Source organism: Electrona antarctica (genome assembly GCF_951216825.1).
Source record: "Electrona antarctica genome assembly, chromosome: 7".
NCBI lineage: Eukaryota > Metazoa > Chordata > Actinopteri > Myctophiformes > Myctophidae > Electrona > Electrona antarctica.
In genome coordinates this window covers 54,793,712-54,812,189 of record NC_136812.1, presented here as the reverse complement: position 1 = coordinate 54,812,189, position 18,478 = coordinate 54,793,712, and the positions used below count along the sequence as shown (strand labels likewise).

General features: G+C 43.4%; 1 protein-coding gene across 1 annotated transcript; it reads right to left on the bottom strand.

Annotated features, from left to right (window-relative positions):
- Positions 1 to 215: 215 nt before the first annotated feature.
- LOC306926704 (uncharacterized protein) lies at positions 216 to 10,900 on the bottom strand. Its single transcript, XM_079506107.1, has 6 exons — positions 10,854 to 10,900; positions 7,212 to 7,362; positions 6,853 to 7,023; positions 5,983 to 6,351; positions 4,911 to 5,105; positions 216 to 1,887 (listed from the first exon to the last, which is right to left on the bottom strand). Exons 1-6 carry the CDS (start codon positions 10,875 to 10,877, stop codon positions 587 to 589), a joined length of 2,211 nt encoding a protein of 736 aa, XP_079362233.1. The 5' UTR covers positions 10,878 to 10,900; the 3' UTR covers positions 216 to 586.
- Positions 10,901 to 18,478: the final 7,578 nt, after the last annotated feature.

Sequence of the window (18,478 nt, the reverse complement as noted above, 5' to 3'; positions counted from 1 at the left end):
CCACCTAGCGACATTATAGCGTTTACATAAAGTGTGCGTTCTCGTGTAAAGGGTCAATAAAAACTGAGAACGCAACAGGACTTTGCAGTTTTATCTGGAGATGGTCGCCGTGTAAAAGAGGCCTAAATCTCCATTGAATGGTAGTCCGTGGCTCAAATGCAGAAAACTTGATGTGAAAAGGGTTGAAAACCACTGCTATAGTGTCTGTTCAGCAGCAGTGTTAAAGAGCTTTTTATTGTGATAGTAATTATTGCTGCAGAGTTTGTTTCTGTTGAGTAACAGGGGTCTCCTCATCTCTAATTAAATACATTTTCAGGTTGGCATACCAATTTCATCAAATCAGGAGAGAACTCACACACAATAAAGGATATAAAAGTTAAACAGAAAGTGATGAAACAAACATTCAGAACTGTAGCACAATGGAATACAATAGAAGCGGATTTAAATTGGTGTCCCACCTGAAAACACATGTTCTGTTAGTGTTATTGAACAAACACTATATAGCAGTGATTTCTGTTCAGAATCTAGAGCTTTAACTTTTAACAAACTTTTTTTTAACAAAAAACATCACTTACAGTACCATAAACTAACGTTTTTTCCCCCAGTCATGAGTTCGCATGTGTTGTTTCACAGCACCCGTCTGAGTAAAGCTTTTACCACAAACTGTACACATATAGGGTTTTTCCCCTGTATGAATCCTCATGTGTTTTTTCAGAGACCCCGTCTCACTAAAGTTTTTACCACAAATTGTACACATATAAGGTTTTTCCCCTGTATGAATCCTCATGTGTTGTTTCGCATAACTCATGCATTTGAAGCCTTTACCACAAGCTGTGCACATATAGGGTTTTTTCCCCCCTTCATGAGTTCTCATGTGTCGTTTCACATCACTCATGTCACCAAAGCCTTTACCACAAACTGTACACGTATAGGTTTTTTCCCCTGCATGGATCCTCATGTGTTTTTTCACATTCCCCATACTAACAAAGCTTTTACCACAAACTGTACACATACAGGGTTTTTCCCCTGTATGAGTCCTCATGTGATTCTTCACACTACTCAACCCACCAAAGCCTTTACCACAAACGGTACACAGGTAAGGTTTTTCCCCTGTATGTGTCATCATGTGTCTCTTCACACAATGCATATGATCAAATCCTTTACCACACACTGTACACATATACGTTTTTTCCCCTATATGAATCTGCAAATCACACATTTTATGAAAGCCTTTACCACAAACTGTACACGTAAAGCGTGTTACCCCATGAGTGATCGTGTGGCTCTTCAGTCTGGCCTTACGATTAAAGCTTTTGCTGCAAACTTTACAAGTAAAGGTATTTTCCCTTGTATGGATCAGTGTGTGCCCCTTCAGATCACTCTTTAGTCTAAACTTTTCACCACACTCTGTACAAGTAAACTTCTCTGGGTGACTCATGGAGCATGTTTGTTTTGATGATTTCAGGTCTTGGGACCGCTTGTTACTCAAACACAGTCTTTGTTGTTTCTTGTGTGATCTCAATTTGTTTAAAACTGACTGATCTTCCCTAGTCTCCTCCCACTCATCACTGTCTTCAGTGTCAGATTCAGAACAGTGTGAAGGGAGGAGCTGATCATCACTAGTTGGTTGTGATGTTCCACAGTCCTCTACACCAACGTGTTTTTTCACGTGTTCAGTCGAGTTTCTGGCTACAGGCTGATCCGTCTCTCTATCATCATCACTTCTCACTGCTAGGAATGTCAACGTTGACCCATCAGCCTCCTCTGGTGTTTGAAGAAGCTCCTCGAGTTTCTCTTCAATCTGTGGAGGTTGTGGTTCGTCCTGGACCAGACTGGAGCTCCTCTCCGGAGAAACCTCCTCTTTACACACAGTGAGGTGCAGGAACTCTAGAATAAGATACAATGAGAGTTGAACACACACACACACACACACACACACACACACACACACACACACACACACACACACACACACACACACACACACACACACACACACACACACACACACACACACACACACACACAGAGGTGCAGGAACTCTAGAATAAGATACAATGAGAGTTGATCATACAGTGCATACACACACACACACACACACACACGCGTCCGGATCTACCACTCGGTGATCAGAAAGGCTGACCGCGACCATTACAGCATTGGCTATAGACCGTTGAATAAAGCTTGTTTTGACCAGAAATGCCATCTGGGACAACGAATTGGAGATAAAGGCGATCGAAAGAAACAGACAGAGTGGGCGCACACTTCAAGATGCCTCACCCCATTGCAGCTTGACAACATCAGCTAGCAACCCAGTGCTAATGTAAGTAGCATCACGATGTGATCGATCACAAGCACTATGATAGATCAATTGGCATAGATCTACGCTAATGGCGCTGGGTCTGATTAATTCAATTGGCATAGATCTATGCCAAAGGCGGGAATGGGTTAAGAAATGCAGACAAATTGCACAAAAGTTTCACTATTAGAAGCAGCATTTGAAATACATCTGAACTGCATCACAAGGTTAGGCTAGCAGTTTGGATGGGAACGTTTGTGTTTGTACTGGCTAAATATGGCATTATGAATTTCTATCGAATATCTTAGTTACAATGAAATTGAGTTGACGTGTTTGCCGTTAAAAAAAAAAAAAAAAGTATGGTAACTTGCATTGGGCCAGTCCCGCGATCTACCCCAGTCACCAAGCCCCCTGTGTCCCCACTGAGATGCTCTAAACCTGAGTCACCAAGCCCCCTGTGTCCCCACTGAGATGCTCTAAACTCCAGTCACCAAGCCCCATGTCCCCACTGAGATGCTCTAAACCTGAGTCACCAAGCCCCCTGTGTCCCCACTGAGATGCTCTAAACTCCAGTCACCAAGCCCCATGTCCCCACTGAGATGCTCTAAACCTGAGTCACCAAGCCCCCTGTGTCCCCACTGAGATGCTCTAAACCTGAGTCACCAAGCCCTTTGTGTCCCCACTGAGATTCTCTAAACCCCAGTCACCAAGCCCCATGTCCCCACTGAGATGCTCTAAACCCCAGTCACCAAGCCCCCTGTGTCCCCACTGAGATGCTCTAAATCCCGGCCGAAAGTTCATGGTGACAGCCTGGGAGAATCAGGCTCTGTGTAGCCTACTCGCCAGCGCGGAAAGTCATTTTCATGTAAAGTCACTAACTGATTTAGTGCAAGGATCTGGTGCGGGCGAAGGAAGACCGACATACAGTACACAGAGTAAGATTAATTTCATTGGTTTAGATTTACAGTACATTCCTGATGTTACATCATCAAAATATTAGCTAATCATATATCCCAATTTCCCCCTTTGTGGATGTCACAGGCCTTTTTTTTTATGTTTTTTTTTGTGGCTTTCACCTTTATTTTATATATTTTATGGAAGGACAGACAGTAGGCTGACAGGAAATGGGGAGAGATAGGGGGAAGACATGCAGTAAAGGCCGTCGGGATCGGGAGTCGAACCCGCGACCCACTGCCAGACTGAATTACCAGCCAAGGTGCCTGGACCACTGAGCCATGGCCCAGGCCGTCACAGGCCTTTTAACCGTCTGCCTGCCGCCATTCATTAATCCCTCGATTGCGTATTGCCAAGGTTTTATCGCGCGTAACACTTACTTTGAAGATCCAAATATCCGTAATCGCATTGTTCCTGTGAAAAGCTGCTGTGTGTGGTATCATGACCGGTTGTTGTTGTCTCGCTCGGCGGTGGAAAAAGCTGACCGCGAGTATCACAGCGCCTGCTACAGGCCGTTGAAAACGCTTGTCTGGGACAAAGCGTCCTCTGCAATGTCGCTTCTGTGAGATAAAGCCGTCTGAAACCAGAGCCGGCAATGTAAGTGGATGCGCGCGCATTTTCAAAATGGCCGCGCCCATTGTGTCAGAAGCATAACAAAGCTAACTGACGGTAGATTTCGATACGATCGTATTAAAACATGCATTAATTAATACATCGCTGTTAAAACGGCTTTTCCGTTTGTGGCAGGCCACAAGATTCTACGTTTTAAAATTCCTATGTTCCCGGCAGGCCTCGTGTTAAGGGTTTTCATATTGATTAAGTTTGATCACACTCTTCACCACCGTATGAATATCTCTTTTGCTAGGCGGTAAACAGGAAATGAACCGGAAGTGAAAAAGTCTGCCTCCATCCGCCCGCTTCAATATAAACAGGTTTTTTTTAAATAGATTTATCTCAAATGTGTTGTTTACTTCCAGCTCAGTTTCGCACGAAAAGTAGCAGTGGCCAAATAATTAAGACTAAGTACCAGTCTTAGTCTAAGAAATCGCCTTAAAATAATATAGTGGGCATGTGCAGGTTCGAAAACATTTAAACCGGCTCGACATTTCATTTAAAACCAAATCAAACGATAATACCGGGTTTTGACCACTCAGGGCCATCATACTGAGGAAGATCTGTCGTATATTCTGGCCCAACAAAATTTCCAACAAAGATCTCTACATCAAGACTGGCTGCCGAGACGCAACCCCAGAAGTTAAGCACCGTCGTCTAAAATGGCTTGGACACGTACTCCGAATGCCCCCTGAGCGGATCCCCAAAGTGGCCCTCAGATGGACACCCCCAGGGAAAAGGAAACGAGGCCGACCTAAGATCACCTGGTGCAGAACGGTAGAGGCTGAGTTGCTGGAGATGGGTCTCTCAAGGGGCATGGCACAATTGGTTGCCAAAGACCGTGATAGGTGGAGGAACATTATCGATGCCTTATGCCCCATTGGGGGCGAAGAGCATAAGTAAGTAAGTAAGCTTCAAAGATCAGTGGGACTGGAATACTGAAGAAAAGGCGGCGATCAGAGCACTCAAAATGTTATAAAAATGAGGAGAGGGTGTGGTCTTGTCCTCACCAATGATTTTACATTGGTAGTAATAAAGTTCTTACCTGACTGAGCGCTGCTCCACACCTTACGAACTGGTAATGTCAACGCTGACCCATCAGCCTCCTCTGGTGTTTCAAGAAGCTCCTGTTGTTCTTCTTTAATCTGTGGAGGTGGTGGTTCCTCCTGGACCAGACTGGAGCTCCTCTCCTGCTGTTCAGGAGAAACCTCCTCTTTACACACAGGGAGGGGTGGGAGGTCTAGAAGGAGGAGAGAGGAGGTAACATCAGCTCAGAGAAACTCAATGGCCCTTATTTATCAAAGTGGTGTAGACCAAATAATTGGCGTACGGCGAGATCACCGCAATTGTCGGCATATATCACACCACCGTGACTTTAACTTGAACATACGGCCAAATTTCACACCAGGTCTGAGCACATGTAGGATTCGGCTGCACCCGTTTGTTCCATCCGACCATCCGAAAGGCATCTACCTAAACATACGTATTCACTCTGGCCTATAGCTATTAAAAGGTTATGTTCTCTGCTTAAACAAAAACAGGTTCCATGTTCCCCACACACAGAATCCAATAACACTGTGCTTATGTTGCTTATTAGGTTTAAATAAGCACATTTATATTATATAAAAGAATCCAAACTTTCCAAAGTGTCAAAATATCACAGCTGTTTTGCAAAGATATTTCAAATTACTCAAAATCAATGTATTAAAGGGAATTCCACTAATTTTCAACATTTTACTATGTCATTAATATACCTTAGAGCTGTTGTGTGGAAATAATAAAAAGTCCCCCCATTCTGTGTTTCCTAGAACTGGAGGTCTGAAAAAAATCATTAACATGGTGAATCGCATCTTGATGTCATCATGAGTGGAATGCCCCTTTAATTATTATTATTATTACTACTACTACTAATATCAACAACATCAACATTACAAAGTGTTTTACACACAAAAATAAATACAGGTACAATACATGCCTAAAGGACAACTTTGCCCATTTTCAACCAACTGTATCTTCATATAATTGGTCCTCACTAATGGTGCAGAGACTGCTGTGAAACCTGCAAGGAGGGTGTCAAATCCGCCTCAGTGCGACTCGAGAGCTAGCCTGTAACTCACCAATGCCGAGATGTTTGCTGTTCAGCGGCAACGACGATGCAACCCAAAGAAGGATTCCGCACTTCTGGTCAGAGGAAGGAGGAGCCAGGCCCGGAGGCAAGCCACAGTGCCTGGAGCCTCCTGGTGTCGCCAACATCTCATCAGCCACCTTCCCCACTGACTGTCTCTGAACCCCCAAGAGACTGCAGGGGGCTGTAGCACACTTGGACACAGGCCGGGGGCTGATCAGCCGTGGTCGGGTTGCCTGCCACTTGGACACAGGCCGGTGTCTGCTCAGCCGTGGTCGGGTTGCCTGGAGGAGGGTGTCTGTGTTGTACAGGGTTTCCTGCAAACCTTTTTTGCCCTGGTGCCGCACCGTGTCTAAAATTTCTGGCAGTGTGCCAAGACAAGCCAAGAAAAGAAAAACGTCGAGTGAAATAAGTAACATTATACTGCATGTGTGTCAAGAAACCTCTCTAACTTCTCTTCTATTTTGAGGGCAATAATAAGTCATCAAAATAATATCGGCGCGCGCGCTTCGGCCGTGTTTCGAGTTAGCACAGACACCAGGGGAAAGCTTTTCCTGCAGGAATGCATTATCATCTACATCTCGGACATTTATGACGAACCAAACCATTTGAAAATCGGCTGAAAGCTTAGAAAGTTATAGTTATTTTAAAAAGTACATGCACCATAGACACAATGTTATGAGTGAGCGAGCTGACTGTAGCAGCTCGCTACAGTCAGCTCGGACTCCATGTAGTGACATTGCTCTCCATTTTATAGCAGTATAGTTGTACAGTATGACTTATTTTTCCATGTTAAGTTGTGATTTGGGGAGCAAGGTTATGTCCAGCCAGTCATTCTGGTGTTGTGTTAAAGTGCACTTACCTGCAGAGGCTGGGGCCACAGTGGAGGCAGAAGGGATGGCCGTGGAGGCTGCCCCTGTGCACGTCTGGACATGTTTCAAAATATTTGTCTGGGTTCCATACCCTCCACAGTAGCAGCAGTGGAAATGGGGAGTTTTGATACATACTCCATAACACCTGTACATTGTATAATCTACAACAAGAAAAAAGAAAAATCCAGTTCACAAATGACTTCATTCTTCAGGCAAAATAATTATGTAGGCCTACACTGTATTGACATTTGCGTTAGAATATTAGTTCGTAGTAGCTAATTAGTTAGATTAAAACTATATTCGTACATTTTGGAAGATATGCAACATTTATTTAGATTAAATAAAATACCTCCATGTTTAACGGCTGTCCTCCTGTGGGTCTGCTGATGTGCCACAGTTTGTCCATAGTCCCCCACCTTGTTGCAGAATATGCACTTGTACTTTAGGCCTTCACATATCGGTGGGATAAGGGCATCGCCCTTATAAACAGTTGGGTGAATCTGGAAGCATATGAAGATTTTGTTTTTATTTGCACTTCCAACACTAAACATTCATATCTATAAATGCACCAAGTCTCAGTCTGTACGTCTGTCTGTACATCTGTCTGTATGTAATCCACGTAACTCGAGAACCATTTGCCCCACCGACTTCAAATTTTACACACACGTACCATGCCACCGCAGGGTGTGTAGTGGCCGGTTTCGATTCGGTCTGACCCACGGTTGTCCAGAACCGCCCCAAAAAGGCCTCTACCCAGGCTCTGGACAGGGTCCAGGGTCCATATATGGAGCTGGCCTGTTCTGACATCATTCTGACGTCTGCATAGACTCCATATTTGGGCATGCCTGACAAAGAACTCCATATATGGGCATAAAAGGGACACAGACATAATATCTGGGTGGGGCATGCATTTCCAACTTGCATCGTTCCAAGTAGGCCAGTGCCCGTTACCGCCGTAGAGGCCCAACAAGCACCGCTCTAGTCACATAAATGACAGGAATCATTTTGAAGGAGATTTTTTATATTAATTTAAGAGGCAACACATCACAACAGCAGTTACAAAGAGGATAATTCAAGCTTTCCGCACAGCTGCAATGTTGGCGAGTTTGACGTTGTTTAATACCATCAGATAGGACTTTTCTGTTTGGATGAATGGGCTGTCAATGGGAAGTTGCACCTAGTTAGCACCTTGCTGGCAAGATAGCCGCGTTCTGAATATTTGCAATGGTCCCGAGCGCAGAACCCGCTGCCTTCGTAGCTACTCTGAACATGTACAAATGCAAAATCTAACGTGCTTACCCTAATGCCCCACTTGTCAGGTTGGCTTGCGTCTAGCGTAGAGTTCTCAAACTCTGCCCGAACCCGACCTGGCCGAGCCAGGCCCAAAAAATATGCTAATTAGTCGGGCCGGACCGAGCCACGGGATCTGACTTTCCTTGATTTTTTTCCCTGCTTTTTTTAAGAACTATACCTGTACGTGCCCGTCACCTGTACCAGCCTGCTTGAGAATGATGCAACTTGGGAACCTAATAATACCCGTTGTCAAGTGGACTGGTTAAGTAGGCTAATAAATTGTCAGGTGTGGGGTTGCCATGGCAATCAATTGGCTGAGGCAGAGGCTGGAAATTGCACAGGTGAGGAGATTCCCACTGGCAGAGCCTGAGCAGAGCCTTTTGTGGTGGTTCTGGAGAACCGTGGATCTGCCCGACTCGATACCAGGCACTGCACTCCCTGTGGGGGTGTGGAACGCATTTGTCGAATATGAAGTCGGTGGGGCAAATCGAGTTACGTGCATTACAACCGTACACACACGCAGAGACGCACGCACGCAGATACGTGGCACATTTATAGTAGGATGTTATTATAATAAAAATCACACCTGTGTGAACTGAGTGGTGCAAGGTCTTATATAGCCTGATCAGCTGTGGTCTGACGTAATGTCAGTGACCATAGTAACCATGCTCATTCTTTTGGGCCCCACGTACAGGTACACACAAACACGGATACAAACAAAGCTGGTTGTTGGAGTGGTTTGCACCACTCAAAAATAGCAATTCTGGTATTTGTGTAATATGTATACATGTATTTAGTATGAAGAGGGCTGCGCTAGGCGATTTACTTGTGACAGGAGGGGGAGGAGTGGATGCGCGGGGGGGGGGGGGGGGGGGGGCAGCGCACTGGCAATGGCATTTCAGCAGCACGCACTGCAGGCAGCACAGCAGAGAGAAGTGAACGGTGGTTCTTGAGACTTGCTACCGCTGGCGGGCCTCTGGTTTGCGCACCAAATGACCAGTTTTATAAGATCAATCGGATTATCACACGATAGCTGAAGCGTCAGGTTTTCGTCTATCTCGTTAACCCAGCTGGCTGCGATGAATAACCTAATCATTAATCAACGTCACCAGTCACCAAACGATCCATAGAAGTGATATAACGCTACACGTAACAAGCAACTTAGCAAGTGTATGATGATCACGCAATGTTACAGTCCACTGCAGGCTACAGGCTATTTGATTTGCAAAATGCTGAGGATTATAATAGCTTTTTTCGGGCTTCGGCTTAACATTATGGTATTTGTTTGTTTTTCGGGTCGGGCCGAGCACGTTGAGAACTCTAGTCTAGCGTTTAAAACCCGTAGGTCTGTAGTTTTCAATAAAAAAAGCGTTTGATCCACTCTGTCTCGGAATCTGTCATCCATCTTGGATCTCTCCTCATCTCCTCCAATGAGTGCAACTGGCTGCGCAACCCTGACCGCCAGGGGCGCTGTTGCGCATTTACAATCGAGGAAATATCCAAGATGGATGAGGTTTTTGAGCGAGCAGCAGGAAAAGCTATCGGATGTTTACTTCAGTTTGAACGGGAACTACAAGTCTACTACACATCTCACAGCAGAGCAATGGAGGTTGTTTTTCCAACCGATCATAGTCATATCCAAGTCAAATTAAGTTCTAATCAAGCCCCATATATCACATTTTGAGCACATTATGAGCCATAATGCAAATAAAGACGGCGTGCGTGCGTGCAGGGATTTTGGACGTTTTTACATGTACGTGAAAATGCTAAAGAAATGCTGTATAGGCCTAAAAAGAAATCTTTCAACTGGATTAAACCACAATTAATCAAATCTCATTATCTTGGGCATGGCATCTAACCAGTTAATTAGCAAACTAGGCTGGATCATTCACTCTCATCTCATAGATAGGCATAGAACTTAGAAGATATTCTCAGCAGGGAGGACATTCATAGTTGGGGTGGTGCACTGTATGACATTGGCAATTTTTTTTAAGACAATATTTACACTATCAGACAGACTCAGTCAAGGTGTAGATTAAAGTCGAATGCACTGATGCAAGATGGAAAGCAATACCTTTGCATGCACAGAACATGTCAAGTTAGCTTGTAGAGAGAGAGAGAGAGATCTACTTAGGTGGGTGATTAAATAGATTGTCAGTCTGTCTTATCAGATATCAGACATGACCAATAGAGTCACCATCTCTTATTGACCTGGTGCAAAACTCACTCATTTTGTTAAATGCTATCAAAGGGTTGCATCATTCAGTATCATAATGGCACATAGGCCTATATGTGGCATATACAAATATATGATCATATATTTTAGTTTTTTTTTTTTTTTCTAGGGAATGTCTGTATTCCTCTAAATCAATGTTTTAAAAAAGGCCAAATCGACTTTAAAAATGCTTTTATTTATTTGTTCGCCGCCGCCGACCGAACGCATCATGACCCTGTCCGAGTCTCACTCTTGCCATCTGCTGAAAGTTGGCAGCCCTGGTTACAGTACATAGGGCAGTACACTGTTTCTTAGCATCATCTAAGTGCTGGTTCAGCATCTAACTTAGATGCTTAGATGATCTAAGCATCTACGCTGGTTATCTAAGCAATCTACTGTCCCTGGTTGGACAGTCGATTGTTTACTTTGGTAACACGAGACAATTCAAATGACATATTTCGGAAAAAGCTCCTATTAGCCTACCATCTTCTCAACTTCCTCCGCCATCTTGAAAGTAGCGTCAGCCGTCAGTCATCTGACCAGTGTTGCCAGATTGTGTGAGAGAAAAAGCAACAAGGTCCATGAAAACAAGCCCAAAAGAAGCCTGACTAGGTCATTTGAAAATAGCTGATGTACAAGTTCACAACGTGTCGCAATGCGACGTGATGTGAGATTCTATTTTTTTCCTTCTATTTTTTTGTTTTGGAATGTTCAAAACAATCATGGAAAAGAAAATGTGACAAAATGTGGAATATTGTTTGAAAATGTTTAACAACAATCTTGTATGGGGGTTCCTTCCAGGCACAAAATAGGCTATATAGCGTCCTCAGCTGGATAAATTATACATTAATCTGGAGGTCCTTGACATGGAAATGTGTGAGAACAACATTAGGAAATAAACCCAAATAAGCAAATATACATGTTAGAAACAAGCCCAAAAAAGCGAAAAACAAGCCCAAAGTAGCTTATAATAAGCGGACATGGCAACACTGCATCTGACGCAATGAACCCATCCGCCCCTGCCCCCTGTCTGTTGTCTATACTCTATCCCCCTTTCTGAAACCAGCTCCTCGCCACTCGCTCTACACACTTGCCCTCGATATGCGCGTTCACGCGAGGCTGCGCCATATTAAGTGTCGTCCGAAACCAAGCAGCCTTGAGTGGAAGTGGCTTATAAAGCCCTCAAGAGCGAGTCTGTGCCGATCTAGACTCGATTGCCTTGTGCAGCCCTGTTCTCTGTCCGCATGGAAAACGCGACCTACAAATGTAAGTACCACCACAAATAAATGATAAATAAACTCCTCCTAAACAATCTTCATCTGATGCAGAATAGACAACACTCCAACTGATGTTCACAAGGGCTCTTTATTTACCCCACCGTGAAAAAAACGATAAATGAAAGTTATGAAACCACACAAACAAAACAACTTATGATTTATAAACACCATGGATGTATATGACATGTCATTTTTGACACGCTGTATTAACTTTTTCCATATTAATGAAATCCACATGTCACAAACATACACGATAAAATGCAATATAACTGTACAAACAAAATAACAGGTAACACAATTGCGTGATGGTAACCATGGCAACGAATGGTGTCTGTTTCCTGTTTCTGCACAAGGAGGGCGAGTGTATTTCCAAACAGTTTTTTATACCCAGCACCCTAATCAATGGAACTTGATTCAGCTGGAGGGGCACTTTCTGACGAGGGAACCTCCCGAGAGCACTTCAAGTCAAGGGACTGGTTTCAGAAAGGGCTATGGTTGTCTGCTCTATCTGGCAGTGTTCTGTTGCCAGATATTAGCTAGAAGATATAAGACTTCCGGTAGACGAACTCTTCAAAATAAGAGTACACTCTAGTAAACAGAACCCATTGAAAAACCATTCATTTGCACATTAAATCTATGAATTAGGCATTTAAACCATGCTCTACAACTCGCATTATGTTTCTGTGTCAAAAATAAATAAATAATAATATTAAAAATCACACCCGTGTGAACTGAGTGGTGTAAGGTCTTATATAGACTGATCAGCTGCGGTCTGACGTAATGTCTGACGTAATGAAATCACACCCGTGTGAACTGGGTGACCATAGCAACCATGCTCATTTTCTTTGGTACGGACAGACACGTAAACTAACAAAGCCAGTTGTAGGAGTGGTTTACACCACTCAAAAATATATCTAAATGTGGAGCTGTTCACTGGAGTGCATGGCCTTTACAAAATTGGACGCTGGACAAAAAAAAACGGCTGACGGCTCTTCGTATCAACTGGTCTGACATGCGCACACGTTCAGGCAGACCTCCTCTACAACACGCTAAGCAGGTGTAAAATAAAAAGCGACGGGCCCTTCCAGTGCGGCAAGAGCGGCGTCACCCCCATGACAGCTCATGGTGGACATTTTCTCAAAATCAAAAATGTCCCACCTAAATATATAGGTATATAGGTCAATTTTACCAGAAACCATGTATACACAGGTTAGGGAAAGCTAATATTTGACCAACCATTGTAGGTTAGGTTATTTGTATATTTGTATATGGCTACAGAGCGTTGCAGTCCCGCCCCCTTTCATGATGATGCCAGGCCCAGGAAATGAATCCCAATGCATTTTTCCCATAGACATTTCACAAAGTATTTATTTTAAGACCTTTTAAGCGTAGTACGAAGCCAACTCGAGTCGTGACAAATCATGACAACAAACACAATATTTTGGACCAAACAAATAATTACAAAGAAGAAAAACAACAAAAAAAGTGTTGTAACCTGCCGTTTCTTTCTACATTCTAATTCTTTGTTTGGCCCAAAACATCGTGTTTATTGTCATGATTTGTCACGACAAGAGTTGGCTTTGTCCGCGGCATAAACGTCTTTAAATAAATACTTTCTGAAAAGTCTATGAGGAAAATGAACAGGGATTTATTTTCCGGGTCTGCGGGACTGCGACGCTCTATAGGGGGGAAACAACCTAAAGCATCCGTCTTATACAGAGCAACTGAGGGGGTTGATCCCATGGCTGGACCTGGCTGATCACTGTGTGTCAGTGTTCCAATAATACCAATCGATATAGGCAGATCTTCATGCTTTAGACAGATCTATTAGGCTACTTCACCGTGTACAGCATCTGCGTGATTTCAAATAAACCATAATTAGAACAGACGAATATTACAGACACACATTTCGCTCCACAGTGTTTGAACAGTGACTTACCTGCTGTCAAAAACCATAGCCCTTCTGGGTCAAGCCTCCCTACAGATGCCAGTGAACCTGCCACTTATAAAGCCAACAGCGCCACCACATGGTCACACAAATTCACCAGACATAATTGACTTAATTTGGCTGTTACAATAACTTTAAACTGTAGTGCACATGAATCAAGCATCACAGTACGGCACGCATATCAGACAATTGGCTGACAGTGGTTAGACATTTTCTTAGATATGTGACTGACCTTCATGAAATAAATACAAATAATTAATTTAACCATGCAGTGGCCTCAGAAAGGCTGATACGCAACACAGGTTACTGTTTCTGTGACATTTATTTAAAGAGAGCAATTTAAAGAGAGACTTGAATGTAGGCCTATTATATATGTCCACTTAAATTATGTCAAAATGAGCGGAGGAGGCGCCTCTCTCTCTCTCTCTCTCCCTGCTCTTCTTGTCTCTGAATTGAAGAGGGGTGTGGGGGGGGGGTATATGTCTGTCTGTCCGTCCGTCCATCCGCCATGCAGTGTCTACAGTGAACAGCAAAGATAATAGGTCTACTAGGCTATAGCAGTGGTTCCCAAAGTGCGGTCCGGGGACCCCTAGGGGTCCTTGAGGGAGTTCCAGGGGGTCCTAAATGATAGTTAGGAACCAATGGAACAAAAGGATTTGGTTCCATTTGTACACTCTCAGAGTTAAATTATCAGTGATTTAAATGGGGGTGTCAGAGACAGAAATGCCATTAAATGGCGGTCCGTATAGACTAATGCATGTTAAACTGGGGTCCTTGAAATTAAATGGGTTGAGAATCACTGCTAGAGTCATAAATATATATCCTCAGTGATGTATCCCAAGGTCATCGGGGTTTCGGGTCTCGCAAACCATCATACCCCTCACTCGGGTGATCAAGTCCCGACTTACGTCCCAGTTAGAGTTCTCAATTGTTAGGGTCGGCCCGACCCTAACAATTACCATAATGTTGGGCCCGAAAATCCGAAAAGGCCAGAGTGAAAAAAAGAAAAATGCCACTATGGCCGCGGCGCTGTGGATTATTGAGACGAGTGTGTCTCAACGCACTAAAAGTCGCCGAAATAATGGATTTATGTAACTCACGTTAATTGACTGAAAACATTCTAATGGTTTCCAGCAATTTCCAGGGGTGAGTAAACATCTTCTGAATCAAGTGCAGCGATCCTCTGAAGTGACGCAGTTAATATGTCCAATACTGTCCTGTTAACAAAGTGCAACTTTTTCATCATTCACCGTTGTGCAACAGTCCAGAACAGAGCGATACAATATTATGACAACTGTCAACTTGGCTATAATCTACTAGGTACTGTATAGTTTAATCATTGCCTCTCAAACCCACATACCACACGTAATGTGCATTACCTAACCAAAAGAACAGACATACAAACAATCAACATGCCGCTCGATGGCGTGTCGACAGCTTGCAGATCTTTTATTTTGGGCAGTGGGCACACGAGGCGCGCTGCGCTACTATGGGGAAATTAAATAGCTGTACAGCGAGCTGCGCTACGATTTGGAAACCAAATAGCTGTAGCCTACAGTGGACTGTAACATCATGTAACTATATTACGTGTATGCAGTGAACATTAACATTAGCGCTTTCATAGTTATATATGGAGCATTTACCGTGGTGAGTGGTGACGTTGATTAGGTAGCCTAATTTAGCTTATTCACCCAGCTGGGTTCAACAAGCTATTGCGGATGAATCGATGGTCTTATAAAACATTTAAGCATATGGCAAGTTAACTTAAGTTATCTAGTTGATGCTGAGCACTAAGCAGCTCATTTGGTTGGTAAGCCAGAGGCCAGTCAGCGGTAGCAAGTTCAACAACCACCGTTCTATTCTGTCACTTCTCTGGTGCGCTGCTGCTGATCATCGCCTCCTCCTCCACCAGTTTAGTCACATAATAGCATAGCCTAAACTGTAACAGTTAATCACCAACATTCACCAGCTCAGCCCTCTTCATATTAAATAAATACATTACACAAACAGAATTGTTATTTTTGTTATAATAAAATTATATAGGCTATATATGAAAAAAATCACGGAAAATCACAGAGCCCGAGGCTCAGCCCGGCCCGACTAATTATCGTGCATTTTGGGCCCTACCCTACCCGAAAATGTCAGGCCGGGTCGGGTTTGGGCAGAGATTGAGAACTCTAGTCCCAGTAGCTACCCTCGATCAGACGCACTAGGGAAAGACCAGGGCCACACAATCCATTGGAATCACTCCGGAACTACTCTGCGGCTCTGCCGGGACTGGGAGGTACTATTCTTGCATGTGGAGGGACTAGGCTCTGTGGGTTGACTCCTGTCCGGGCCCCTCCTACGTCTCATCAGGTCCACTCCTGCTCTCACCAGGAGTACAGCTAGGACCTGTGCGTTGCACCAGACTCCCAGCACCAGACACTTCATTCAGGAGTGGTGGTTTCTTGAGCCGCAATGCTTCTGCAGGCTCCACCGCAGGGCAATGGTGGTACTGCAGGCTCCACTTGCGGCTCGAATGGCCCTCCTAAAGGCCTCATCGATTTAGGGCGTTTTTGGGCTTCCTCCACAGAGGATGCAGGCTGGGGCGCTAACCCATACTGCTCCCGGGGTGCCGTCATAGTTAAACAAGACATTTAATTTGAATAGAACATTACGAATATATAGAACATTAAGAATATATATAAGCCATATTTTGTTCAAGAAAATACATCTTTGAGTGAATAGCAGTAGGATATACAGTATTTCGATTTGCATTATATATAGCACATTTCATACACAGGGAACAAATCACAAGATACACAAAATAGGCCTACACAAAACATGTTATGTTGGCAATGCATTGTTTAATTCAATTTATAAAATGTGTCTTAGTACAACATGGGTAAGTACAACAAAAAGTGATTAGATTATACTTTATATGGCTAAAACAATGTCGCTGATGTTGACATGAGATATGGCTCTAAATTATTGTATTATCTATATATGGAAAGGTTTTGATGTGGCAGATTAGTGGGTCTTATAACATTATAAACACATTAACTCTATCTCTACCGCTAGCTGTTAGCATAAACCCCAGTTCCCAGTCCCAGCATACGCGTTCACTTTAAAAGAAAAATAAAAAGCTTTTTTAGAACCCTTTACGCCTGTGCGTTGGTTAAACAAACATTGAACCAATGACAAGTATTAAAGACATAGTGAAATGAAAAATGGCACACTTTTAGACCATAGCCGAGGTCATCATAATAATGGGCATAGCTAACAATGGATGCCAAAACAATGGGACATTTTCAATTGTTGTGCATTTCTATATCAAAAGTCCATACAAATCCAATTAGAAGTACTTCCACGTGATGACGTGTCGAGTCCTGCATGAATACAAATTGAATGTTGATTTAACCCATTCTGGACGGGAACCCCTTTTGGTGTTTTAACCCGTTTTGGGCGGGAACCCCTTTTGGTGTTAGCATTGTTATATGCTTTAGCCATTGAAAAATGGCAGATCTACAAGTTCATAGCGCGCCACCGAGTGGCGCGCTATGAACTTGTAGGTCTGCTATTTTTGAAAAATCGAAGAACCACGGACATAGAAACATGGCTTTTTCAGAAAACTGTCATGATGTAGAAGAATTTTTAGAATCTGATCTCAGGTCAAAATGGGTTAATTATGCATTATGTTATACTTTAGCTATTGAAAAATAGCAGATCTACAAGCTTCGAGCTTGTAGGTCTGCTATTTTTAAAAAATCGTGAAAATGTGGCACAAATCTTTGAATATATATTCTTTCAGAAGACTTATTATTTATTTCGACGTCAGGCCTAAATGGGTTAATTCACCCGTTTGATTAACACACTCGGTGCCGGAAGTCCTTCAAAATAGAAGCTCTGGGGTGCCGGAACAACATGGCCGCTTTTACTCGGAAACCCATGACCCGGAAACAATCCACTAATTTGAATACATTGCGATCGTTTTAGTTTATACGATATATGATCCAAAAAGCGTTCATATTTTGCGGGAGAGACGGATGAGGAGCAGAAATGAGCTGTGTTTTCCTCCAAAACACAGCTGATGTCGACTACAGAACTACTCAGCTTTTAATCTCTTTCAAGGTGACATCCAGACAGTGTATTATTCATTTTAAACTTAATCAGCACGCTACAATAATGTATCTGAAAACATTATAGGTTAGAAATAAGCCACGTAGTAGCTGCATGCTCTGTATCTGACTTGTAATGTTTTTTAAACAAACAACTTCAGCGTCACGGAGCTATACGACCCATAGGACTTCTGTTTTAGGCTGAAACTTCAAAATAAAATTCCCCCAAAAAACCTTTGCACCCAGTCTTTAAAATGCGTTTCGGACAAAAACTCCTTTGGACCCTCAAACTGTCTGCTAAAGCAGCTAACTCCACCACATCTCTCCCTCTCATGCAAGTAATTGACAATATATAAATTGTCAATTCCAACTTTGATGAAGCAGTATAAGGTTTTCTTCATTTCCTGAAACAATTATATGTTGGTGTGTGCCAAGCCCCCAGTAAGGCTATCCAACGTTGAAGCTGCCTACTGGCGAAATGTGGAATTGCAGCACTTTCATGGAGGTGGACGGACGTTCATGACGTCGCGTGCGTAAGCCCCGGACCTCAAATTTGAGGCCATCGAGTTGTACTTCCGGCAGTCTTCCAGGTGCTTCAAAACACCACTGAGCAACTTCCATTGAAATGAATAGCGGGGGGGTGGGGGGGCTAACACTCCGGTTTGGTCTCTATCCTTTTATTACTCTAATAATAATGTGTGCATGTGGATGTGTGGGTGGGTGCGTGTTTGTGCTGCATCAGTAAGTGTGTAACCTACAGTAGCTTACAGTGTGATGTGGTTT